Source organism: Eriocheir sinensis, chromosome 13, assembly GCF_024679095.1.
Source record: "Eriocheir sinensis breed Jianghai 21 chromosome 13, ASM2467909v1, whole genome shotgun sequence".
NCBI lineage: Eukaryota > Metazoa > Arthropoda > Malacostraca > Decapoda > Varunidae > Eriocheir > Eriocheir sinensis.
In genome coordinates, this window is record NC_066521.1 from 20,604,891 (window position 1) to 20,631,842 (window position 26,952).

At 47.8% G+C, this 26,952-nt stretch overlaps 3 protein-coding genes and 1 long non-coding RNA gene across 11 annotated transcripts in view; 1 reads left to right on the forward strand and 3 right to left on the reverse strand.

Moving 5' to 3' along the window:
- LOC126998161 (AT-rich interactive domain-containing protein 2-like) overlaps positions 1-2,932 on the forward strand; it is a 44,381-nt gene extending 41,449 nt beyond the window's left edge. For 7 of the 8 annotated variants that reach the window (XM_050859596.1, XM_050859598.1, XM_050859597.1 and 4 more), the window contains 3 exons: positions 213-377; positions 623-711; positions 950-2,932. In XM_050859596.1, the coding sequence (XP_050715553.1) occupies positions 213-377; positions 623-711; positions 950-1,067 (372 nt within the window). In that variant the 3' untranslated portion in view covers positions 1,068-2,932. The remainder of the gene's footprint in view (positions 1-212; positions 378-622; positions 712-949) is intronic. The other variant, XR_007752655.1, reaches the window with a different exon arrangement.
- A 486-nt stretch (positions 2,933-3,418) lies between these two features.
- LOC126998162 (uncharacterized) lies at positions 3,419-7,863 on the reverse strand. The gene has a single exon (XM_050859604.1). It carries the CDS (start codon positions 7,306-7,308, stop codon positions 3,772-3,774), a length of 3,537 nt encoding a protein of 1,178 aa, XP_050715561.1. The 5' UTR covers positions 7,309-7,863; the 3' UTR covers positions 3,419-3,771.
- Positions 7,864-15,571: 7,708 nt separating this feature from the next.
- LOC126998167 (uncharacterized) lies at positions 15,572-17,789 on the reverse strand. Its single transcript, XR_007752658.1, has 3 exons — positions 17,605-17,789; positions 16,892-17,002; positions 15,572-15,764 (listed from the first exon to the last, which is right to left on the reverse strand). It is a non-coding gene; the product is annotated as an uncharacterized LOC126998167 (long non-coding RNA).
- Positions 17,790-18,196: 407 nt separating this feature from the next.
- Positions 18,197-26,952, reverse strand: part of LOC126998165 (mothers against decapentaplegic homolog 6-like) — a 111,065-nt gene continuing 102,309 nt past the window's right edge. The window contains exons 4-5 of the mRNA XM_050859606.1: positions 23,392-23,589; positions 18,197-22,891 (exon numbers count right to left, since the gene is read on the reverse strand). Of these exons, the coding sequence (XP_050715563.1) occupies positions 22,554-22,891; positions 23,392-23,589 (536 nt within the window). The 3' untranslated portion in view covers positions 18,197-22,553. The remainder of the gene's footprint in view (positions 22,892-23,391; positions 23,590-26,952) is intronic.

A 26,952-nucleotide genomic window follows, 5' to 3' on the forward strand; every position in this document is an offset into this window, starting at 1 on the left:
TACAGGCATGGCAGGGCAACCAGAATAGGATAACTTATGCCACGTCAGAATAGTCAGCTTTTAGTCAACTACTCTGAATCTCATCCTGCCTCCTGAGCAACCACCAGCTCTGCCTCCCATTCAGATAATGTGTCCCAGTTAACAGAAATTGCCTATCCACTCAAGATATATCATCATCAAGACCATTTCATTAATTGAACCATTATTTACAGCTGCTACAGATCCATGCTGTGAGGAGAAACCAGCTAGCCACCACAGGCAAGACGGAAATACCTGTCCCCCAAACGCCGCCACCTCACCCAGGTTATGCCCCCAATGCAGCCTTCCATGCCATCAAGAGGCATGCACTGGAAGTCATCAATCAGAGAGATGCAGTGGTGAGTTGAGAAATGCCAAGTCTTTATGGCTGTTCTGTGTGCTGGTACTCTGAACTTGAGACACCAAACACTTACTTTAATTGAATCTTGTATAAACCAGTTTTCCTCTATAATTCGTAATTTTAATAGTATGTTGTTTAGATGTGCAAACATGACCCAAATTAATTCCATTTCAAGTTTGTTATCCTGTCAGCTTGTCTTCAGCTTCTCCCCCTAGACTTAACTTGTTTTGTCTTCCTCCCCAGGAAAAAGAGGGACCTGTAACGAAAAGTATCCGGCTGACTGCAGCACTGATCCTGAGAAACCTAGTCATATACTCTAATACTGGAAAGAAGTAAGTATGGCCCACTGCCAGCCAGTTTTGGGAGTAGTAGTAAAGGTGTTGTTAGAGTTTTCATACCACAAGTTTTCACCATAAATGCAGCAAACTTAAATGAAATACAAAATTTTAACTTTACCCATATATATATGTTTGCTTCTAGGATTGTATAACCTCTGACATGAGATGGCCCATACACATCAGGTTTATAATAAACAAAGTTCTGACACAGTATCCCATCCTTTATTCCCAGGTTGTTGCGTGGATACGAGTCTGAACTAGCAAATGTTGCCCTTAGTACGATGGAATCCTCACGAACCGTGGCGCAGATCCTATACGACATTCGCCTGCCAGACCACCAGGGCTTATAGGCAATAGGATCCCTGTCTGAGGAACCTGAGCAGTCTGGCCTTCATGGTGGTTGCTTGAAGGGGATTCAGATCCAAGACTCCCTTGAACTCTTCCCCAGCAGATGAGGAAATGAAGAGGAGAGTGTGTGTTCTAGATAGAGAGCAAACTCGAGTATTAGTCCATTTAGAACTTTTTCATCTGCGACTGATATGTGATGTGAAGTCGGTGGAAGCGCCACAAGTCCCGTTCGTGTGAACTTGGCGCATCAATAGTGCAATTACAAAGCTTCAGAGGAGACGAGTGTTGACTGAGAAAAGAAGTGAGTCGTGAGGTATTTATGTTGTGCCAGTGATCAGGTGAAACGTTTGTGTTTATGCTTGTTGGAGACGTGTCTTTTTTCTTTTTTTCTCTGGTTCTTTTGACGTTTAGGTACATTGTATAGAAGTAATTTTCTTTTACTATTTATTTTTATTGATATTCTACTCCTCCTAAGTTCAAGCTTGTTTAGCCAGTGTTGCAGTGTAGATACTGCAGTAGTTGGGTATTTTGTTTTAATGAGTAATCTCAAATTGCTACGATTCTAGACCAGTTAAGCATAAAAGATGGATCTGTAAGCACAATTTTGTAAATTTTGTACACAGTGTATAAATAATATTAACTTCTGTACATGTAGACTAATAATAGAGATTGTTTCTTCTGCTGAAAGCAAGTTAAAGACAAGTTTCCTCCAGTCCACAGTGTTGAGAGAGGCAGCTGAGGGTGAGGGTGCAGGCCCTGGGCGGCGGCAAGCCCCAGGACGCGCCAGACAGCAAGGGGAAGTTCTTGGAAGGAAAAAAGTTGTGATACCAAATATATAATCTTGTTTTTATAGAAAAATGAAAAGTACATGAAAAGCTAATTCTATTTTCTATCATTATTTGTAGAATTATAGATAGTAGTATATTATTTTTTACCAGTTTGACATTTAGATAATGGGCAGTGAATATTGATTTTTATGAATAATTTCTGTAAATGTGCATCAAAATGTCCCTTAGTTCTATGTGTACATCAACGGGAGAAGGGGAAGCATTGTGGTCAAGATTGTCCTGAACTTGAAAGTCACTATATAAACTGTACCTGAGTCTCATTTACTTTGTACACACATTCACATCATTGTTTTCTGCTATTTAGGTGTTATTTTCAGGCTGGGACAAGAATCCGCTAATTAACGAAGGCTACACTGGACTGTTTGTAACAAGCTGAGGCACTTGGAAACAGGGAGTGCGAGGGGGACAAGAATGTGTAGTGCTAGGCCTTACTGGGGATGGTTTTGTCCACCCACCAACACTGCTGCTGCCATCGTCTAATCTGATGCATGTTATTTATTTAGTCATTAATTTGCACTTAAATGGGTTTGTATGTGTGTGTGTGAGGTATGAGTGTATGTGAGAGCGAGAGAGAGAAAGGAAGTGTGTGTGTTTTGGTACATTGTGGTTGTCTGCCAAGCTCCACCCCCACCCCCCCAGCGGTACCTTTGCATCAGAAGACACATGTTGGTGGGCACAAACTATTATACGTCCAATCAATCCTCCTTAGCCATGTAATATCCGACTAATGGTTGTGTGTAGTCTCCAGCAGCTCCCCAATGAGTGGTGTTGGGCACAGGGGCGTGGCAGCAGCAGTGGGCTCCTCTCTCCCAACTTTCTTTACCATTCCCACGTGAACTTATTATTATTATTCCTGCTCCTCCCTCCCTCCCCTCACACACCCCACACAAACCAGTCCCTTCATCTTCTTTTCTTCCTCCCTTCCTATTCAAACTCACTGATGCACTGAGCCGTGTCTTCTGTTGAAACAACTCGCCAGACGTCATTATAATTTTTTTTAATAAAATATTGTAAATGTTCATGTAATATTTCATTGATGAATCATGCAGCATATTATTTATCTGTTTTATTTAGTACAAATTGGTCTAGTAGTATTGGTTTTAATTCAAAGAAGCAGTTATGAGGAAGTACTGTCGGTGTGGTGTTGCTGGTTTTATTTTGAAGGAGCAGATCAAGGAGGCATTTTCTTCCCACTTGTCTCGTGTGCAGTGTTGCTGTGGCATTGTTGGTTCACTGTGTCGCTCACCCGTCAAAATTCAGTTTCTGTAAATGTCATGTGGCCTGAGAAGGTTACAAGAAACTTATTATTATTATTAATGTTTTTGTAAATAGTTTTATACATACATTTCAAAATATAGAAGGAAATAGAAATCAAAAGTGATTACTTTCCACTTGGAACTTTCTTGAGGGTTTGGAGTCTAAAGTGTTTTGTTGTTATAAGTAACAGAATGTTGTGTTACCTCATGACTTCATAGAGGACATAAACAAACAATGAAACAAAGTCACCAAGGAGGTCACATTTATATTATCAGTAATATGTTAAAGCATCACTTGCCCCCCGGGAGGCAGCAGGCGAAGGTAAGGCTTGGTAATATTCTGCTCACATGAGGAGGAGCAGGCTCTTCCCCTTGATGGGGCCTAGAAGCTTGCAGTGCGTCTACCAGCCAGTCCAGAAGCAGCAAGTCAAGACAGAGTAATTTTTTACTCCCCAATGATCTGATGCACCTCTTGAAGGGCTGTGATTGCTAGGGCTCCTGCAGGGAACCCCACCACTAGGGGATTAGTGAGGGGCAGAGCGCTGGAAGTGACACGTCCTTCGTGGCACTGGTTCATACAGCAGCGTGAGGGATGAGGGGCGTCACTCCTCACACTCCATGGGCTCAGGGGACTGCCGTGGCTCCTTGAGGGCAGCCTCGTGCAGGCGGTGCAGGTGGTTGAGGTCCAGCCGCCCGTCCACCTCGGCCAGCAGTGTGTTGCTACTCTTGCGGCGGTACACCAGCTTCTGGCTAAGGTGCTTGAAGTCTCGTTTCCGCGCCCAGTCAGCCGGGGTCCGCCCAGAGCTGTCCTCCGCACGTGGGTTGGCGCCGCGTCGAATCAACAGGTTGCAGGTGAGCTCCTTCCCTTTCGAGGCCGCGCGGTGTAGGGGGGACATTCCTGATTGGGAGACAGCCTCCAGCGACGCTCCGCTGTCGAGAAGGATCTTGACCACGCGGTTGTGTCCCGCCTGGGTTGCGACGTGCAGGGGCGTGTTGCCCACCACGTCCCTGGCTTGGATGTCTGCCCCGGCGGCCAGCAGCAGCCGCACGATGAGGTCGTGGCCGTGATGGGCGGCGCGGTGCAGCACCGAGGCGTGAGCCGGCCAGTGCAGGGCCAGCGGCAGCAGCGTGTTGGGCGAGGCGCCCTCCCGCAGACAGTCGTCCACGGTACCAGCGCAGCCCACCTCGATGCCCTGGATCATCCTCACGGCCACGGGCACGTCGTTGGAGCACGGCTCCACCCTCGTGCCTACCCCGGAGTCTCGCCGTACTTCCCGCGGCGCCCCGGACAGGCCGATGTAGCCCAGATCGTTGGCCACGTCGTAGGCCGTCTCGCCCACTTTGTTCTGCAGGAACATATCTGCATTAAGGCGCAGCAGGGAATGGGCCACGTCCAGGTGGCCGTGCGCCAGGGCCATTTGCAGGGGCGTGACGCCTGACCTGTTGATGGCGTCGACGAAGGCGCCGCTATGCACCAACTGGACAGCCACTTCGCTGTAGCCGCTGCGGGCCGCCAGGTGCAACGGGCTGTTTCCCATGTCAGAGCGCACGTCCACGTCAGCCCCGGCGGCCAGCAGGGCCTGCATCACGTACAGCGCCCCCTCCCTGGCGGCACGCAGCAGCACCGGGCTGCTGTTATGCTTCACGTTGGGGTCACCTCCGAGCTTCAGCATCACCCGCACCTTCTCGGCGTCGTGGCGACAGACGGCCTTCACCAGGGACTTGTTCACCTCGTCCTGACTCATGCTGTCATCCCTCACCACGTTACTGTCGCTGGTCTCCTCCCACTCGGTGTTGTAACATTGGTCCACGGCGGCGATGAGGCACTTCCTTAGTGTGTCCTGGCTGAAGCTCGGCATCTTGCTCCCTCGTCGCGAACCTGGCCGCTGCAGCAGGTGGCTGCCCCTTCTGCTGCCCGGGCACGGATGCTCCAGACTCCCGTTCCTGCTGACAGTTCTCTGGCCGCCAAGGTCTTCCTCTTTACTTGCCTGGCGGCTGACAGACTCGCGCTTGACTCTCTGGACGTTTGGAGGGAGCGGAGGCAGACATTCCGCAGCATCAGGAGTGACCTCAGTCTTCTCTTTGCCTGAAGTGCTCTCCGGAGCTGCCTTCTGGGCGGGGGGCTCTGGGGAGGGGGCAGGGGACGTCTGGCGGGGGCTGGTCGGGTAGGGGTGCAGGTTGCCTTTACCTCCGTGCCGCGCCACCAAGTTATCCGTTTTGAGTCTCATGAGAGTCTCGATGTGCAGCGCGTTGTTGGCGGCGGATGACGGAATGTCCTCGTCGGGGTAAAGAAGGTCGAGCGTGGAGAGCCTCCGCTGCAGGGACTTGGAAGAGCTGACGGGGGACAGACGCCTTTCCAAAGCCTGTCCGCCTCTGTACGTAGGCACCGACAAGTTCGCCATAGCCGTGGCCGTGTGGAACTTGGGTGCATTACCTGGCGAAGAACTTTTAGCTTGTTCTCCAGTTCCTCGTCCCGCCGCCACCTGGACCGTCCTAGGTTTGGCCTCACTCGTTGACTGAGTAGTCATGGGTGCCGTATACGGCTTCGGCGACGCTGGCGAGTCACTCGTTGCTGCAGCATTCTTGTCGTCACTCGTGTGTTCATTGTTCTTTGCCCCGAACGTGAGCGACACTTTGTTGAGCGACGCGATGTGCTTCCGCAGGTCAATGACACCGTTGGTCATGCTGTCACCTCGCTGCCGTGGCGGCGGAGGCGCGTTGGAGCCACCCGATGAAGGCGCTTGACTACCACTCTTTGCAGAAGGAGGATCCGCCGCCTTTTTATCATGTCCGTTTGTGAGGTTGGAGGAATTTTCCATTTGCACATCTGGAAAGTTATGCGAAACCGCTGTTGTTTCTTTCATCTTAGTTTGCTTATTCGGAGGATCTTTCAGCATTCCTGTTGTGTTCAAGTTCGGTGTGGTGGGCGCCTTCTGTCCAGCGTCCTTCGAGGGTGTGTCGGGGAAAGGTTCCTCTGACGAAAACTCCATCTCTTCATCAGACTCCGCATCTTCAGCCACTTGAGGGAAACTTGGTCTGTGCTCCGTGGCCTCGGGGGTGTCCAGGTCATCAGCCCCGTACGGAATGCTGATCTTGAATTCAACACTAATTAAATCGTTTTCAAAGTCGCCACGTCTACTCTTAGACAGGTCGACGGTGCTGGTCACATGGACGTTTTCTCCTGTGGAGGTGTTGTCTAGTGTGCCGCGGGGAGTATTGTTATGGTTATTGTAGGTTATGGTAGAAAGTGGACCAGGTGGAGAGGCTGAGACAGGCGCCGTGCTGCCAGAATTGGTCTCGTTGATGCTGTTCTGTTTTCGACGCTTGATCACCAACTCGAAGACATTGGCGTTGTTTGTCTGATTGGTCACCTGGCTCCCTCGCAATGGTGTGCCGTCCCTCTCCGGCGCCTTGGTACACTTGGGGGGCTTGGTGTAGCTGGGGATCGGCTTGTTGAAGACCGGCAGGGGAAGTCGCTCTTCCTGCTTGCCGGGGTATCCTTGGAACGAGGTCCTTCGGAAATACATAGAGTCCTGCGTGCGTTTGACGATGCTCTTGACGAGGGTGCTGCAGACGCGAGGCCCCTTGACATAAGTGGTCCTCTTCCCCGCCGAACGCTGCACTAAACTCTGTAGTCTGTCCTGCAGCCCCAAGCTCGGCCTGTCGATCTTGCACACCTTGTCATTGGACAGCATCTGCACGATCTTGCGAGTCTCCTCCCTCAGGTTATTGCTCAGCTGCTTCTTTGGCAGGAAGTCTTTCAGGAGGCGCCGCGCCTTGGCCTTCTGGTCCCCCTGGGAGCCTGGCTCAGTGTGTCCATCATCAAAGTTAAAAGAGCCGTTGCGTCCCGTTTCGCTGTCTGCCTCGCCGTGCCCCTGGTCGCCGAGGCCATGTGTCGCCCTGGAGTCTTCAATATAAACACTGACGCCTGCAGCAGGCATCTCCTGGGCGTCATGAAACTCTTCAGCATTATTGACAAGGCCACGAGTGGGCGTGGTTGGTAGCATGGTAGTGGAGAGCTGTTCGGGTGCATCGAAGAATACTTCGGGGGAGCTAGAGCCGCTGGAGGGCGTGGCGGAGCCTGGCGAGGCGTCGCTGGGCTGCAAGAAGTCGTGGAATGTGTGGCACGCCACCGCCATGGTCAGGCCGTGTCTTGCCGCGAGCCAAGAGTCCGACGGTAAATGAAGCGCTGAGGCACCGGCGGCTGTCGCTGCGACCCGCCCCAAGGCTGCACCGCCTGGTCCGCACCAGCACCCAGGCACGCTCAGGAGGCAGCGGACGGGGCTGAGGGCAGCACGAGGGGTATTAACTCGTTGCAGGTGTAGTCAGTGGCTGCCGCGGCCGCCACTCCTGACGACTCATCACAGCACCCCTCCGATGCGGGGGGAAACAGAGCCGCCTGCCGCCACGCCTGCCGCCTTGGAGCCTTCCACAACCCCACAGCCCTCGCCGGTAAGCCACTTGCCTTCCACTGTACGTAGACTTAAAGAATCGTAGATATGCATGTTAGTTTTCTTATTTCCTTCCCGCTATCACACATATCCCACTTCTTAAACCGAGGAATAGGAATAGAGGAATCTATAGTAGTTCCTTTTCCTCGTCTGTCTGTTTCTCTTAGTCTCGGCGGGCAGGGCCGGGCGAGGGGCGGGCGGCAGCAGTTCTCTCACGGCAGGGCGAGGCAGACTGGCCCGGTTCGTTTACCATGGTCCCCCTTCGCTTGTGTCACTCCTTCCCCCCGCCCCCCCCCCCCATCGCTTGTCCTCGCTCCCTCCCCCTTCCCTCCCTTGCGTCATCTGCCCCTCCTGTCTCCCTCTCCCCTCAAGCCTCACTATTCCCCTTCCTCTCCCCCCCCCTTCCCTTTGCATCATGTCCCTCTCTCCCTCCCGCACGTCCCTATGCTCTCCTCCCTTCCCCCGTTTCTCACTCTACCACATAGTCAACACGTGTCCTTCTAACCCGCATGCTCACCTATATATACACGTGCCCCCTTTCCCTTTAAATAGAGCAATGTAAACAGAGGGAGTTGACACGCTTGGAAGCCGTTATGAAGCACGAACGTAAATCACGCACACACACACACACAAGCACCTCGTATAGTTGTCAGCGGGGTAATAGAACCATTATCCTTGTCGTTAGTTTATGGTCGTGAAAAAAATGGAAGAGGAAATGCTTGCCCAAGAAAAGAAATGGAGTTCGCAAGAGAGAGAGAGGGAGAGAGTGTCATGCGCGCTAGCGCCTCTTAATACAGTTGTCAGTGAGGGAAACGAAGCAAGCTGGGCACTCTCCTTAGTTTATTGTCCCAGAGGAAGAAAATATTTACCCAGGATGAAAAAATGAAGCTCGTAAGAGAGAGAATAATACACACAAGCGCCTCTGAGGGTCCGAAAACAGTTGTCAGCGAGGTAAAAGAAGCAAGCTGACCACTCTCCTTAGTTTATTGTCCCAGAGGAAGAAAATATTTACCCAGGATGAAAAAATGAAGCTCGTAAGAGAGAGAATAATACACAAGCGCCTCTGAGGATCCGAAAACAGTTGTCAGCGAGGTAAAAGAAGCAAGCTGGCCACTCTCCTTAGTTTATTGTCTCAAAAGAAGGAAATATTTGCCCAGGATAAAACAAATGAAGCTCGTAAGAGAGAGAATAATACACACAAGCGCCTCTGAGGGTCCGAAAACAGTTGTGAGCGAAGGAACTGAAGCAAGCTGGCCACTCTCCTTCATTTATTGTCTCAAAAGAAGAAAATACTCGCCCGGGATGAGAGATAAATGTTCGTAGGAGAGAGAGAGAGAGAGAGAGAGAGAGAGAGAGAGAGAGAGAGAGAGAGAGAGAGAGAGAGAGAGAGAGAGAGAGAGAGAGAGAGAGAGAGAGAGAGAGTCATACCGTCATACACGCAAGCGCCTCAAAACAGTTGTCAGCGAGGTAAACGAAGCAAGCCGTCCACTCTCTTTAGTTTATTGTCGCAGAGGGAGAAAACATTTACCCAGGATAAGAAAAATATATCCTTTGAAGAGCTCATCACACGCCTGTCAGCGGGATAATGAGTTCCTCTCTTCCTCTTTTATCATATTGTCGCAAGAGGAGAAAATACATGTTTGGGATGAGCCACAACAACATAAAAAAATAATAGCCAGATACGATTACAGCATTGGCATTTATTACTTATATATAACTTCCGATACACATTGCTCATTCCTGTAAGACAAAACAAAAATGCAATATCGGTCACTTAGAATCACAGCTGCGAGATTCCTTACACGTCAAGAAGAGGAGAAAGCGGAAAGGATTAAGCGGAGAAGGAGGTGGAAGGGGAGGAGGAGAAGGAGGAAGATAAGACGATAAGGTGTATACTCGAGATAAGCACAGACAGGAAGGGAAAAAAAACGTACAATTATTCAACTTCAATTACGATGACATTCTTTATACGTCAGATAACAGAGAGAGGAGGAAAGAAGAGAGAGAGAGGAGAACAAGGGTAATGAACGAGAGGAGAAAGAAGGACAAGAAACGAGGTGAGAAAGAGAACAAAGAGGGATAGAAGGAGAATGAAGAGAAAAAAGGAAATGAGAGAGGAGGTAAAATAAAAAGGAGAAGAGAAAAAAAAGGAACGAGGCGAGAAAGAAAACGAAGAGAGAGATAGAGAGAAAGAGAACTAGGAGAGACAAAAACGAGAGATAAACGAAAGTAACAGAAGAGGAGAAGTAACAGATGGGGAAGAGGGATGAAAAAAAAAGACAAATATAGAGAAAGAGGAATTAGATGCGACCTTGATAGACCCACATTCATGGTTCTTAACGTCCGTAAGCTATTTATGCAAAGACAGACCGCGACATTGAAAGGAGGGAGGGATGTTGGGAGAGGGAAGGAGGAAGGGAGAGGAAAAAGGGAGGGGGAGGAAACAGGGAGGAAGGTAGAGAAAAATAATATAGGGATGAAAGTTATTATTGGCGCAGAGAGAGAGAGAGAGAGAGAGAGAGAGAGAGAATGCCAGGAGTGTATGCTAAATCGGTAGCGCCAAGTGTTCTGTTATTGGCACCATTTTTACCCTTCCGTTAGAGAGAGAGAGAGAGAGAGAGAGAGAGAGAGAGAGAGAGAGAGCGGGGGCAGTCCTTGGCCTAGCAGGAATAATAGGCATAACAGATCTCCCAGCTCACACGCGGGGCTCGCACCTCACCCAACACAATGATCCTCGGGGAAACTATAAAGCAGGAAAACGTGGAGGTGCCTTTAAATATTGCACAGGGATAGAGGAAAGATTTTTTGGCAATACTGATAGATCTCCCCTTGAATATTGAGCAATGATAAAAGGAATATTAATGGACCTACCTTTATTTACTTATTTATTTAGGAGCAGCAAGTAGCGGGCTTTTTTTTCATTATTGTTGTCTTTTTTTATGCCCTTGCACTGTCTCCTTTGCTGTAAAAAAAAAAAAAAAATATTATGCCTGGAAATGTTGGAGCTATTAATGGAGCTGCCCTTTTGTTTTTGTTTTCTTTTCGTTTAATTGCTGCCTATAGATCCGGTAGGCTTCCTTGGACGACCCCAGCCCGTTAATGGCGCAGGCGAACTTTATTTATAGTGGGTGCCGTGATATATGACTCTTGCCTGGCCCATGCTGCCCCCCGGTGCTCCACTTGACCGAAGTCGCTGAAGTTAGGGTTGTCTGAAGATCTGGGCAGCATGTGGGTAATCTTCCGCCACTCAGCAAGCAGCGGCGGGACTCGAACCTAGATCCCCGGGTTCACCACGCCCGCACGCTGATCGCTCGGGTACCGCCTCCCCTCTGCGTGGAAATATTGCGCATGGATAGAGAAAGAAAATATTGATGATGCAAAGGGCCGACGTGACGGAGATGAGTACCGCCGCCAAGCGCTTCTATAACATGCTCCCAAGTTTACCCTTTACCATTTTTACCATTAGGGCTTCACAGGCGATATAGGACAAGCCTTTCTTTATGTCATACTGGAGTCAGAAAAGAACCTCAACCTCATTTTCTCTTCCTCATCTGTTATTATCCGTGTGACAAGTGTAATTTGACGTTTAATGATGGTGGTGGTGGTGGTGGTGGTGGTGGCTGTCATTAACGTGGTAATAGTCGTGGAGGGGTGGACAGTTTACATCCATACACCTTAACCTCATTTTCTCCTCATCATCATCTGTTATTATCCGTGTGACAAGTGTAATATGACGTTTAATGATGATGATTAAGGTGGTGGTAGTGGTGGTTGTCATTAACGTGGTAATAGTCGTGGAGGGGTGGACAGTTCACATCCATACACCTTAACCTTATTTTCTCCTCATCATCATCTGTTATTATCCGTGTGACAAGAGTAATTTGACGTTTAATGATGATGGTGGTGGTGGTGGTGGCTGTCATTAACGTGGTAATAGTCGTGGAGGGGTGGACAGTTCACATCCATACACCTCAACCTCATTTTCTCCTCCTCATCATCTGTTATTATCCGTGTGACAAGAGTAATATGACGCTTAATGGAGAGCTATCCTGACGCTGGTGATGGTGGCGGCGGTGGTGGTGATGATGGTTTTTGGTAGTGGTGGTGGTGGTGATTAACGTAGTAATAGGTGGAGGGGGGGGGGGGGGGCAGTTCACCTCCATTGCCGTCGTTGTCCTGGCGCCAGAAATATAAATAGACCCCGTTATTGGTTGGCTGCTGTTCAGGCTGCTTCCGGTATGAGGCGTGCTATTAATTACAAACCTCCCTGCCTTATGTGTTCAGTAAGGCTGGGTGACTGGGTGCCTCTCTCTCTCTCTCTCTCTCTCTCTCTCTCTCTCTCTCTCTCTCTCTCTCTCTTACATATTCTAACGCATCTTTTGAGCTTTCATTCTTTCATTCTTTTGTCTTCCACTTTTTTCCCCTCCCAATTGGTTGTTATAAAGAGAGGGTAAGGAAATAAGGGAGGAAGGTAGAGGGGGAGAGACGGGAGGGAGAGAGAGAGAGAGAGGGCGATAGGGAGAGGACCATCATGGCGGGCGGTGCACAGCTGGGTGAGTCTCCTCTGTTATTTCTCTGTTTTCAAGGCTTTCCAGGGTCTTAAATACCCCCTGTTATGAGCATGACTAAAGTGTTATACTCGGACACACATTAGAAAGGTGATGGAGGTCTGGTGTGGCCGGTGTGGAGTGTGTGTAACCTTTTAATTAAGTGAAGGTGGTGGTGTAGGGAGGAACAGCGCCATGTATGTGTGTGTGTATGTGTTGGACGGTGTAATAACTTCCTAGTGTATTATATGAGAGTTGTATGAAGTTATTGTTGTCTTAGCTTATCGCGACGTATGATAAGTATGGCCTTGATGGCATATTAAAATTGAATGAACTCGTAACTATTCTAAAGACCCAACTCTCGTGTCACAATGGCGAACGAAACTGCTTCATTTCAGGTCTCGGTAGGTTTTCGTTAGAGGTAATTTTCCACAGTTTAGAGAGTAGAAAGCGGATCAGTGCACGACAGGGCCAGTGTGTGACTCGCCCGTGTTTTCCAGGGCCTCGATGTCTTTCTAGGTAATTTTTATATATGAAATACCCTGTACACTCATACATCTATTAACTGTATTATTAACTGATATACTTGTGAGATTTACAAACCTATTTATAGTCATTATGCCATATGGTGAAATAAGCTCGTATGTATGTTACCTTTATTAACCTATTGTTGCCTTTCCAGGTGTGGCATGTAGCTGTAGGGCGAGGAGGCAGGCAGATGGCTCAAGTGTGGTGCTGTGCTGGAAGACAGCGCTGAGGGGGACAGACTCAGCATGGAGATCACTAGTGCAGGATTATCAAGTCAGCGCTGGGTGGATATCGACACCGAGAAGGACTCACTCACTCACCATTCTGCTGCTTGATGGAGACTTCACGTTCAGGGTTTGTCTTTGTGTTGGGTGAGGAGTTTGTTTGCCAGCCTGAACACACCATTTCAATTAATTATATCAGGGAAAAAAAACTTCTCTTAAAATTTAAACGGAGATATTTAAGAAATTAAGAAATTCAATTATCAATGGGTGATTAACATATTTAGCAGTGGTTCCTACTTATTTACAGCTTTATTTTCCAGTTAGAAATGTTTAACCCTGACAGACCCAAGACAGAGAGAAAGAATTAGCTTAAGGGTTAAGTGGATAAAGTAGAAAATTCGGTAATTAAAAGGATGAAGCAATATAAAAATGAGCATGTTCATAACTGTATCAGTGTGTGTGCAGAGTGGCAAACATACCTCCAAAGTTTAAGTAGGTGTTGTTGGCGTGTACTTGGGTGGAGCTGTGTTGAAGGGCTATTACACTGGGCAAATTTTTCGTGGATCTTCAGTCAAACCATAATTTCCGCCGGCGTGGTTCTCATATTTCCGTGGTTTTCTGCCGTGTCCACGATCTTCCAAAGCTACGGTAGATTTCACCGAAGGACGACGGTATTACTCACCATCATCATCAGCAGCATGAGAAACAAATGAGAAGCACGCTAGCGGAAATCGTGGTTTGACAGAAGATCTACGGAAAATTTGCCCAGTGTAATAGCCCCTTAATTATTAGTAGTAGTATATTATGGATCAGAGCTGGACTGTCTCTGGAGTGAGTTAGAAGGGAAGAAATGTAGGAGGCATAAAGGGTAAAGAAGGGTATAGAAAACAACATTATTCTCCAAACCTGTTATACTTATCAAGGACATGAACGGAGAGTGTGCGAGTATTAGACGTGCATGTGATGTCTGTCTCTGGAGTGAGTGGGGTAAGGAAGAATTGTAAGGATAAGGATAGAGTATAGGAAACAATATTATCCTCCCAATATCCTGTCTCTCGTCTCTTCCCCTCTCCCTCTTCTATTCTGCTCTTTCCCATTCTTTCTAATCCCCTACTTCCCAATATTCTGTACTGCCACTTCCCTTCTCCCTTTCCTTCCATCCACTCCAACAATAACAACAAAAAGGGGTGAATGGTAGACTGGTGGAACAAAAATTAATGAAACATGGTACTCTGAGATGGCTTAGACACATGAGGAAAAAGAGTGAGGATTTAGTAAAGAATGTCTACATGTATATTTGAGGGAGGTGTCAGGAGGAGACTACAAGTGAAATGGATGAATAGTGGAGACAGAGATGGTAGAGGAAGGGACTTTGAGGTATGGCCAGAACCAGGAAAGATAGAGATGTAGATTGTAGCCACTGTTGGAGAAAGGCTTGACAGGAGAGTGACAGTATGTGTAGAGGGAGTGCCAGAACCAGGAAAGTTGATGTGTCTTCCATAGCCAGCCTAAGAGACAGTGTGGCAGAGATGTTGATTGGTAATTGGAATAAGTAGATGGTAGATAGGTGGTCACTTTGTCATCCTAGAGCCACTTGGATACAAACACAGTAACCTCCTTTGGCTCTCTAGCTTGCAAAATGAGTCCGTCCAGTTCTGATCCATGTTGTTCTTGACAAGGTTCAGTCAGCTACACAGTAATGCTTGGTTTGACTTTTTACATGTAATATTCTGTAATGTTAAATACTGCTCTTGGCACTAAAGAAGAGAGCAGGATGCTTGTGGTCTCCAGTTATGCAGAAGTTTTCTAGAGTTCATAATGAATATAAATTTTTACTAGCCATCTCAACACCATTACCAACACTCATCCCACACTCTTGGCAGCCTTGTAATATCATAAGCCCTGATCAGTTCAGTCTAGCTTGCCAATTCCCAACCTGCTCACACCTCCATTTTCATCCCGGAGATGTTTTTGTTTTAGTTAGTTTTTAATCGTCTTGTCAGTCGTCATACTCTTGCATCCTCCACTGTCTGCCACTGAACTATGTACTAAATGGCTGTTTAACTGGAGACCTGGTCCATGTAATAACACTGTACAACTTTGCAAATTTTTTTGCTGGTTGAACCTTGTGTTGAAATTTACTCCATTGTTTCTCCAAACAGGTGCATTTCTGGTTTGTTGTAGCTTTAAGTCGTCCTCTCTAAAGTAATGTAGTCATTTGCAGCGATGGATTTGACAAGAGGAATACTGATTGACCTCTAAGGGGTGTAATTATACCTGTTCTTTGGTACAAAGAGCAGGTATAATTACACCCCTTGGTACAAAGAATCCTCCTAGAGGTCAATCAGTATTCATACTGCAGTGACAACTTAAAGCTACAACAAACCAAAAATATATATAGATGCATCCTAGAAGCCCCCTTTAAAACCGTACGAAGTCATACTTACTCCGAAGAGTCTCCGGAGAAACACTGCATGAAAGTTTTTAATAACAAGATTTATTCATACTGCAGTGACAACTTAAAGCTACAACAAACCAAAAATATATATAGATGCATCCTAGAAGCCCCCTTTAAAATCGTACGAAGTCATACTTACTCCGAAGAGTCTCCGGGGAAACACTGCATGAAAGTTTTTAATAACAAGATTTAAAGTATCTTATTGTTCTTTATTTTACATTAGTAAATATTAATATTTACTAAGGTTCAGTTTGCCAGCTCTTCTCAAGCTTGCAGGGTGCTCTGCTGCAGTCTGGGCAGCTCCAGTAGCTTGTGATGTGACGAAGAGCAACCTCCGAGGAAGGGGTAAAACAGACCACTGCAGAACCAAACTCGTTCACACTGGATCTGGAAAGAAAATGTTAACCTAGTGATGCTTTGCCTAGTAAATTAGATAGGATGTAGTAGTCTGATAATGTATTGCCTGGAAAGGTGAGAATTAATGTGTGCAGTTACGGTTATGCAAAGAGATGCATCTGATGGCATGATGAATGAACTAACAGCAAAAGGTATGGAGTGGATGATTCTTGGTGCTTTGAAGTTTGTAGAGTACCTAGAACAATAGGAAGCTGTTTGCTACCTTCTTGGACCTGGAAAAGGCATGTGGAAATTTACTTAAAGGATCAAGTGGTTTTACAGGACGAGTGTCTGTGCATTATGTTTAGCTGAAAGTTTTGGTTTGTGTGCAGGAGACAGAGACTTATGCCGTGTCCATGGTTGTTTGATGCTTATATTGATGGTTGTACGAGAGATATGAAAGTCAGAATAGGGGGGTGAGGTCGAAGGTTTTAAATGGGGTACAGTTGTCTTTGATGATGGGCCACCCTGCAGGTACAATGTTGTTGTCAGGTAACAATACCACAGAGGACTGTGCAAGTTTGACAAGGTGTGGAAGAGGAGGAAATTGAAAGTTAATGTAGTTAAGAGTAAGATTGTGGTACTATGAGAGGACAATGACTAGTTTGTAAAGCCATACAAAGAGCAGAGTAAGACCTAATTAGATATGGTCTGGGAAATAAAGTAACAGTCCTGGGAAGCATGGATAAATTAGTGAGGGAGAAAGCTGCGAAGGGATTTGGAAATTTTTGGAAAATGCAAGGATGGGGTTAAAGATGGGTATGAAAATATTCTTCCAACTGTTAGGCATAACCTATGTAATTTTTTTATAAATAAATTATAGATTAACTGAATATTTCTATGACCAACCTTTTAGATACACACAAAAGCTACTGTAAAATTGACCCACAAATTATCTAAATCTAATTAATGATATATTATAGATTTATTATCTTTTAAACATGTAAAGGCTAGTTAAAAAAAAAAAAAAAAGTTGTGGTCCTTCCCCACTTGCTACATACTAAAACACTGATACATTTACAACTAACTGAAGTGTAATAATTATTAAAATATGCAAGAAATATATCTATACCATTATAATTATGGTAAATTATTAAAATCATTGGAAAAAAACATACCTGGGTAAGTCTGTCCACACGGTCGTGTCCAGGGTTGAAGCGCCTCGTCGCGGGAGGACTGGCTGGTGGCGGCGAGCAACGGCGCGGGAAGGCTTGAGGCACCGCCCGGACCTGCAATACACACACCAATGAACTTTCCGTGCGCTATGGGCAGAGGGATTTGGGGTAAACTGTCAAGCTAGCTATTCCCATTACTGCTTCTAGATGGTATTAGAAGGCGTCAGAACCACGTACTAAGGAGAACACACTGATGAACTTTCCCTATGGACGGAGGCGGAGGGATTTGGGGTAAATTGTCAACCTAACTATTTCATTCCCATTACTGCTTCAAGATGGTATTAGAAGGAATCGGAACCACGTAGTAATGAATGAATGGCTATTGGTCCATTATCTCAGTTAAGGAGGAAGCTCAATGGAATAAAAGTCTGGTCTCTTGTCACCTCGCTACTCCTTGGGTGCCGTGTAGCCTTTCCATTACTTGATCAATTCCTCCATAAACTAATAAATTTATTGTACAAATTACCTGGACAGTTACACAATTTTCAACTTTTACTTTCTCTAAGAGACAGGCTAAATCCCAACAACACTGTGTTCCCATTCCTGTATCCCCGACTCACTTCATACGTTAACTATATACCGTGTAGCCTACCTGTGGGTCTCTCCTGTAACGCAAGATAGGTTCAGTTGGTCAGCCTTACCATTGAAGCACCTACCTCTTGTCTGGTGATTGGTCAGTGGTGAATGTGGCGATTCCTTGACTGTTCTTGCCTCACAGACGATGGGTGGCCTGACACGGTCAAGGTGCTGGAGAGGCCAGGGCAAGGAGGCAGCGTTGTGGGCACACAGGAGGCCGGGCAGACGTCAGCACACCCTCCCACTACCACGTCCGGGCTGCAACTGAGCTTTTACCTCCTTGAAGGCTCCTTCCTCCGGTGCCCAGGTGGCGCTGATTGAACCTCTCCTGATTGGCTCAACTCGCTCGTTGTCATGATGGTTGTTACAATGTTGGGGCATAGAGTAAGCTTCCACAATTAGCATATTCTACTTCCATGGTTTGAAAATAATGTAATAGACTATAATAAATTATATAGACTAGTATACTGTTATGGAAACTCTTTGGTCTTGCAAATAAACAAGTTGCCCGACTCAGGATTCGAAGCAGTACCACATGGCTTCGAATCTGTACGACTTATTTTGGTGATAACTGCTGCTCCCCTTGTTGTTTCAGCATCTAAATACCCACAAAGAGCATTGCGGAGCAGACTGCTGAGTGCTGGTTGGCATTGTGGAGAATAACAAACGAGGTAGTCTAAAAGTTTTTAATAAAAATCAACTGTACATGTTCGTAATATGGTCAAGCCACATTTGTATTACATAGTATGCGGTGGTAAAGCAGTGGACGGTTGCGTCACCAAGGTTAACAAAAATATAAGGCAGGAAGTATCTTTCCTCTAAAATAGCAACCACCCTGTGCTTCACCCAAATTAACTTTGTAACCTCTTATGTACAGTATGTACAGCGGTGGATACAAGACAGCCAGGCAAAGTGAGTGGTCAGGACAGGTCAGGTCAGGTCAGGTGAGCCTCAGGATGCACTGGCTGGGGGTGGGGGGTGTGGCTCTCCCAGTGAAAGCAAACAAAAGAACATTCGCTCATAAATGCACAAAGTTCTCCTATTGAACGAAACTGACGCCACTTCATAGCCTCCAATGGCACGTCGACCTCACGAACGGCAGCCATACACACACACACACACACACACACACACACACACACACACACACACACACCTATTGATACAGTATTTAATTAAGCAGTCCATTACATGTTTTCGCTTCCGATGCAAAAAGATTAGAAGCAGTCACTGATACACACACACACACACACACACACACACACACACACACACACACATACCTGAAACCCTATCGAGAAAAAAAAAAAAAGACTTGTGCAATGGTTCTTTTTCCCTTCAACCTCTTCCCTCATTTCTCAACGCTGCCATCACTATCTCTGTCTGTGTAGCTCCTTCAGGTAGCACGGTATATATGACTATCAAAACATTCTGATTAACGAGTCGTCATCCTTATGTATAACTCCGTATATATTAGCTCATATTTATAGTAGGTCACCTTTCCCTTCTCTACTCCCTAACGCTAATATAATATCCGTATTACACACCTAACGTAACAACCATTCTGTCTCCTCGCACACGGACTGCTGCCCCAACAATTAAGACGCTCTGTTCAGGTTAGCTTCGAGATTAAGCCCCGCCCCCTCGCCAGTTTAGGCCGCTTGTGATTGGTGGATGCTGGGAAGGGTTAAATCCTATTGGTGGATACTGGAATGGGTTGAATCTTATTGGTGGGGGTTGAAAAGGGTTAAATCTTACTGGTGGATGCTGGAAAAGGTTAAATTGTATTGGTGAACGTAGAAAAGGGTTTGATCTTATTGGTGAATGACAGGCTGGCGTGGGTGGGGCTTATTTTCAATGCTAATGGGAACAGAGATTAAATTACCCCCGAAAAAAAGCCCCTCGTCTTCCTCGTGAAGTGCATACCATTGGTCAACCCGCAAGCCAAGGGATGCTGGAAAAGGCTTAATCTTATAGGCGGTTGCTGGGCTGACAAGGGCGGGGCTTCTCCTCGGGGTTAGCGTGAACAGAGTATTCCTCCTTACAGACAATGGAAGGTTATCACATCGAGCTCACATTAGCGTTTAGCGTAACACGTCCGGTCCTCCCTCAAGCAACCCTGTAGTCTCCCTATTGAGGCACTTGCTGCATGTTTGGTCCCGTCCCTTCCGACAACATTTACCTGTTACCCAGCGCCTTAGTCTTAGGCAATCGTGAGTGGTTTGCTGATACAGTCAACAACAACTCCAGTAAAATACAATTCATGCAAGCAGAGCAATGTTGTGCAAAGACTCAAACACTCTGTCTGCCAATGTGACCAGAACCGTATTCAACCAGAAAATCACAGAAAGGTACACTAGTGATGGCCGGGCTGGGTTATCCTTCACCCCTACAAAGAGTCACTAGTGAGGCGGCAAAGACCTGATCTGCGTCTGCTAATAATTTCCTCTGAGACTGAGACTAATCTGCTCTGAGATACAGTCTGCTGTATCTTAGGGATTCAGGAAGCGTCTTCCTCATCTCAGCCTCAAACAACTGAACCAGAAAATGAACAGAAATCTAGGTGACGCTGATTTCTTTAATTTTATGAACAAAATAAGATTTTGATTGTCATTTACTGAGTTAACTCAACAGGAAACTAAAGTGACTTGCAACAAAAAGGCTTTTATGAATAGGAAATGTTTCTGCCACACAAAGTTTCTTCCCAAGCTTATCTCATCATAACCTTGGGAAGAAGACACAAGACAACATGCAATACGCGTAGGCACTTCCTGGCAAAGGACACGTGACAGCTGTGTTGGGAACCCTCAGGTGCTTGTATTCACAGTGGCCTGCTCACGACGCGCACCACGGCAGGACGACACGGCTCGGCGAGGCTGGCACGACACGGACAGGTGACGCGACACGAGGAACGACCGTAACAAACAAAGGTATCGGGCGTGAGGCACTTGTCGACACACTGACACGGAGAGGGCGGTGGTGCGGGGCTCGGGGCCGCCGGGAGCTGCTGAGCAAATACTGGAGGAACGTAAACTAAATGGCACATCAAAATTTGAAGGAACGAGTTTTGCTTCAGTCACAGCACAGTAAATATTGTACGTCAAGGGAAAGGTTTATATCTTGTGGAACGTAAGCATGACAAAGCCTGTTTAGAATCTGTAGAAGACCAATTTACTCTTTCTTTTCTTTCGAGGAGCTACAGTCTTAGGTCCAGAGGCAGCGGGGGCCAAGTGTGACCTTCCCTGCATCACCAACACACGCCGCAGCACGGTGACGTTGCGCCGCCGTGTTCTCCCGCCGCCGCCGCCGCCACCACCACCTCTCGCCGCGGGGCACGGCGGCGACGCTGCGTCAGACTTGACCCCCAAGGTAACACAAGATGCCAAGAAACGATAGTATAAAACTGTACATGAGGGCACCAGGTTTGCAGGAAGCCATTTTGTACTTGAACAGAGTGAAAGATCCTTTTTCCACAGTAGCACCGTTGGGCTGTGGCCTCCACAGCGGAGTGCTCCAGTCCACGCGTGGCAGCGCGCCACCCTTGCAGTCAGAACAGTAAGAGACTAGTGAACACATACTACAGTTTACCGTACTGGGTCAGGGTATCTAGGAGTCAGAAATCTTTGTGATATCTCTAATGGATTGGAGAGAAGCCATGTTTCTTGCTGACTCTAAAGTGTAGAGTTTGCATCCAAAACTTGCATAAGCACTGAGGCAGGAAATGTGTCCTTGTTGTGATGCAAACCAAACAAGTTTTGTGTTTCAGTCATTATTTGCATACAAAAATAACCAGTATTTGCCAGTACAAGGAGTGAACTATTTAAGAGGGTTTATAATCGTCTGGCCAAATCCCTGTTTCTTCATTAATACAACAAGTTTGATTGTGTCCTGTACAAAAGTTTCCTTAACCCATCACAGCGTGAATAACAATCGTGACTCGCCACGCACGGTTCCCACAGGCTAAGACTAAGGCTTGGACTCGAGAGGCAGATCTTTCCTTGGGTTCTGGTTAACATCCAGTTTCCAGCTACACTCTGCACACTTAAGTACTTAGTAGTCACTCTCGCCATCCGATCAGCAACACCCTACAAAACTGAATGAGGAATAATCACCTATTCCACAAATGAGGTAGAAATGGGACTTTTAAAGCATGTAGCTCTGCTGTCTCTTTAGCTGTGTACAGAAAGCAAGACGAGGAATTTCGGCGCATCTTGTCTTAGTGCACGGACGCCCTGGCCAGGTCGGAGGGCGGCGCCGCGGCCGGGGACGCGCGCCGCCGACACCGGCTGGCAGGGAACTGTCATAACAAGCTTCACATTGTTGGCTATTTATTAAGTTAGTTGTCTTATAAACAATGACTCCTTCAAAGAGAGGAACAGCTAATGACTCGAGATTTAACGTTCTCTTTGACTTTGTATTTCCTGGACCTGTGGGAACCTTGATGAAGTACATTTTACACCGAATTTCAGAAAGAAGTGTAAACAAATATCAAAGATACTGTGTTATAATATAAGAACAAAGAAACAGTAACAAAAAATTACAAACTCAGACTAGATTTCATTACAAGAAATAATATAAACATGAGTGCCCAAATTCACTGGCAAGATAACCACAGAGGAAGTAATCCAACAAAATTGTGACCCGTTAATAGCAATCTGAAATAATCTCACACTAAATATCCACACCCACCTATGTTGTGTTCTGCGCGGGGAGAGTGGCAGAGACTCCTCCCCGACGCCTAACGAGCATCTTGCACTGAACGACTCACTGGCGCAGACCCGACGCAGGGCAGCATCGCGGCGGCCCTCGCGCGGCCCGGCCCGGCGGCGCGGGGCCAAGCTGCCTCATGCTGCTGCGGCAACACCGGGTTAGCAAATCCACTTCACAAGTTCCATGTGAAATCTGTCTCTGCTGCTACTGCTGCTGCTGCTGCTGCTGCTAAACTCCCTGGCAGTGCTGCTGGACCGGCCAACAGTGACTGGCAGGCAAGACTGGGTGGGCAGTGAGAGAGCACCAGGCAGTGAGGACATCATCTTGCAGGGACGAGCAGGATTTCTAGCCAACAAGGACATTCCGTGATCTCCTGACGGTGGTAGTTGGGGCCCCAGCCCTTGGCGAAGGAGACGCGCACCGCGTTCTGGTCGATGGGTCCCTCGTGCAGCAGGTCGGGGTGGATGGGCCGCTTCTGGTACAGCCGCGCCTTCTTGTAGTCGAAGATGGTGATGATGTGTCCCGGGGGAAGCTTGTGCACTATGAAGTGGGAGCGCACGTGGAGGCCCCCGTCCAGGGTGGGGGAGGTGACGAAGAGCGGAACTTCGGCCCTGTTGTACACCCACACTCGGTCTCCGTCCTGATACAGCACCAAACCTGAAAGAGGACACACAAGACTTAGCACATACAGCCCAGACACCTTTCCTTATTCATGTACAGAAATCATGAAGGTTACTACTTTTAAAAGAAAACAGAAAAAAACAAGGACAGATTAGTACCTCAATGCTGACGCTTCTGTCTATGAACAGAAACTACGTACGTTACTTCAGAGAAATCAGGAGCAGGCAAGCTGGACAACCAAAGTGACAGTGTCAACGCAGATATTGTAGAAGTCAGGGCAAACAGAAGACCAGGTGGAGGGAGGAGATTAGAGCATTTGCCGGAGCAGGAGGACATTGACATCAGACAGAGGGAGGTGGAGAGCGTTAGGCAAGGCCTTTGTCCTGCAGTGGACTGTAATAGTGATAGCCGAAGATAATGGTGGTGATGATAATGATAAATAAACAAAACACCAAGAGTGAGAAGTCATTTTTTTTAAGACAATATCTCTGAGACGCGCAATACAAACGCGTAAAACGATACACACAGTAACTTACCGAGACCTATTTTCTCTCTAGTTCTCTTGACTTGATCCGAGGGTGAGGTTGGCGAGTGTGCCGCCAGCGAGGCCAGCGAGAGGCCGTCCCCGTGAGGCGTGTCCCCCATGATGTTGAGGGAAGACGAGCACACTGGATACAGGCGCCCGACCCGCTCCCGTCCCTCCCAGTAGGCCACTTGGCACCAAGGAACTGACCCTGAAAGAAAAGACGACTCAGTCACGGCTGCAGGGAAGGTCTTCTCTAAGAAATGTCTCAGCGGGCCACGCAGCCAGCCAGGGCCAGCGGTGCTCCCAGCCACGCGTCCGCCGCGTGCACCGCTGTCACAGGCGGAACGGCCAAAAAGAACCTGATCTTTTTATTCGTGGCAGAAGGAACAGCTTCGTGGATTGCGATCAATTTATATGAATGCATTATGTATACACCAAAAGTTAAGCAGCTTCTTTAAGCTACTGTATCTAAGTATCGTCGGCCAAAAAAAAAAAAAGGCCAGCTCTATATTCGTGGCAGAAAGCACAACTTCATTAATTGCAATTTCCTTGTATGAGGACAGTATGTACAGATGAAAACAAAAACATTACATCTAGTCTAAAAGGGACCTGGATGAAGCTGAACCATCTGCCACAAACAAAAACAATCTCAGGTGCATTATGGTAAAGAGAGGAACATATTATGAAGTCTGCAAGCGGCCAGTCAGGCAACCCAAATAGAACAGCTCCTGCATACCTAACACCGCATACCCAATAACCTATATAACATTGTCATGGTAATGTTTACCTTACTGGCACTATCGCGTCGTCTAGTAACAGGTTGCAAGGCACATAACTAATAGGACATGAAGGACTGCTCGGCGTCTGACTTATCGTTCCTGCGAGCCTGGCGCGGCTGTGCAGGCGCCAAGCGAAAGGTCAAACCCTCGCATAGTGAGTCGTGAAAACGGGAAGCGTTAGAACAGCTTGGGGTTAGTTGTGACACGATCTGAACGTCTGCGGCGGAGGAGGTGCATATTACGAGGCATGAGTGTTGCGGGCGCCGAACAGGCGCGGTGAAGGGTGTAAAGGGCCGCGTGTGTACCCGGCAGCCGCGACGTGCTGGTGTTGCGGGAGCGAGGCCCAGCCAGGCGCTGCCATGCGACTGAGCGGCGCCGCGCCTCAAGGCCTAATGAGCAGCGCCAGGCCGCCAGCCCGGCCAAGTGAGCCAACTGTTACTTCTGCCCGTGTCGATGTACCCAGCTGGGCCAGCCTCGCACGGCCTAAAGATGGCCAAGACAGGCCAAGCAGCGTCGGGGTGGCAAGGCCTCCTGTCACCAAGGAAATGTCATTCAGGCGGCTTTGGTCAGGCTGTCGCCACCATGAAGGAAGCGACGACTTCTAATCTCTTGCTCAGACATTCTCGTCTCGTCCGCGGCGGCCGTGTGTTCGGTGCCGAGACGAGGACAGTCAGTCACCAGCCGTCGCCAGGCAGGAAAAGGGCACGAGGCGGGCGGCTCTTCACCCTACCCGGCAGCAGAGAGAGAGAGAGAGAGAGAGAGAGAGAGAGAGAGAGAGCTGGAGCCACAACCTCGTCGTACCTTTTGTAACAGCGGGGGTGGGGTGGTCCGGCTCTCCCTCGTCCCGCCCGACACACCGGCGCCGAGACACCAAGGCCTAGGGAACGAGTCGCCCTTACCCGCCCCGCCCCGCACCGCCGGAACCACCACCACCGCCGCCACCACCTACCCTCGCCGCCTCACCTCCGTCCCTCACTACCTGTTTGTTCCTCATGCCTCCCTAACCCTGTGTAAAGTTTCCGGCGCATACCTTTTCTTATTCCTCTTCCTCCTCCTCCTCTTCGTCTTCGTCAGTTTCTCCTGCACATTCCTCTCTCCCTTTCAGTTTCTCCTTCACATTCCTCTTCCTACTCTTCCTTTTACGACCGCACAGTTTCCCTTACACATAACTCTTGATCTTCTCCTTCCTCTTCCTCTTTTTCTTCGTATCCTCTCCCCTCGTTATCTTTTTATTTATCCTCCTTTCTTTGTTCCTCCTTCTTCTTCCTGCTTCTCTTTTTCGTATCCTTCATTCTCGTTCCCTCTTTTTCTTTCTCTTTGTTCTCTTTTCTTTCCTCCTCCTCTTCTTCATATCTTTCTTTCTCCCGTTCCCTCTTATCTTTCCTCCTTCTCTTCGTATAATTCTTTGTCCTCGTTCCTTCTTCCCCTTTCTTCTTCATATCTTTCCCTCGTTCCCTGTTCCCCCTCCTTCTCTTCATATCCTTCTTTCTCCTCATTCAATATCTTGCCCTAACCTCGACCCTTCAAACTCCTTTTACACGTGTCCTTCCCAAGTCACCTCCTCCTCGATCCTTTTAGTTTCCCCTACACACACACACCTTCCCACTCTCCTCTGTGTCCGCTTAGCTCTTATACACACCTCTCTACTATACTCTTCCCTCCTCGTCCTTGGTCCCTTCTCAGTCCCGTTTCTTTGGCCATAGAGAGAGGGAGGGAGAGGGTGGGATAGACTGCCTGTTTTGGGTAAGTGATCTCGGTAAGCTTGGTAAGTCTTCCTCCCTCTCTGTTTCTCTCTCTTCGAGGTCACCAGCGGCGCCTAAGTCTTCCTCTCCGACGGGTCTCGCTCACCTGGGTCCGTCTGTGTGTGTGTGTGTGTGTGTGTGTGTGTGTGTGTGTGTGTGTGAGAGAGAGAGAGAGCGAGGCGCAACAACACCCTCCTCTCCTCATGCATGTGTTGCTGTTTATGCAGGAGAGAGAGAGAGAGAGAGAGAGAGAGAGAGAGAGAGAGAGAGAGAGAGAGAGAGAGAGAGAGAGAGAGAGAGAGAGAGAGAGAGACCGGAGGAGTGGAGCCTTGCCAAATAACACAACTCAAGACAACATCCACGACTATCATTATTTTTCTTTTAATATATGCAAGAAGAAGAAAACAAATAAAAAAAACTAAAAAATACAGGTAAACAAATAACAACCAAAGGAACGAAGTAAGTGACGAGGGTAGGAAACACACCTGAAAAATGCGTTCAGGTACACTCACTCAATAACCTGACGTCAACCACACCTGAGAGACACACACACGAACACACACACACACACCTTACCCCTTATACCTCCTCTCCCCCCCACCACCACCCCCATAGCTTTCACACATCAAGGTAAGCTAACTTTTTACTTTAATTCCCCGTGGCTAAACTGTTAACGTAGCACTACCTCGAACCCACGTGAAGAGTATCAGCCAGCAGCCGTCCACACACACATACACACACACACACACACCCGACTCCCCGGCGCCACCACGCTGCCAAGAGTACGATAATCACCGCTGCCTACACTCACATCATCACCAGACCCGTACACACACACCTACACCCTAAATCCACGTCCCTGATCCTCCTTCTATCGCTGCCTCGCGGTCAGACATGTATCCAGGGTGCCTTGCGTGTATGGGTGTGCTTTATGTGTGTTTGTGTGTCCCTGGTGTGTGTTTGGAGCTTCAGGCAGGTGCTAGGGGCGGTCTCAAGCCCTAATCAATCTCAGGTAGAGGCCGGGCAGGTAGGACATAGGTATTAGGCGGC

Bases quoted from the DNA above. Each gene is read 5' to 3' on its own strand.
- LOC126998162 (XM_050859604.1), bottom strand. From the start codon at position 7,308: ATGGCGGTGGCGTGCCACACATTCCACGACTTCTTGCAGCCCAGCGAC.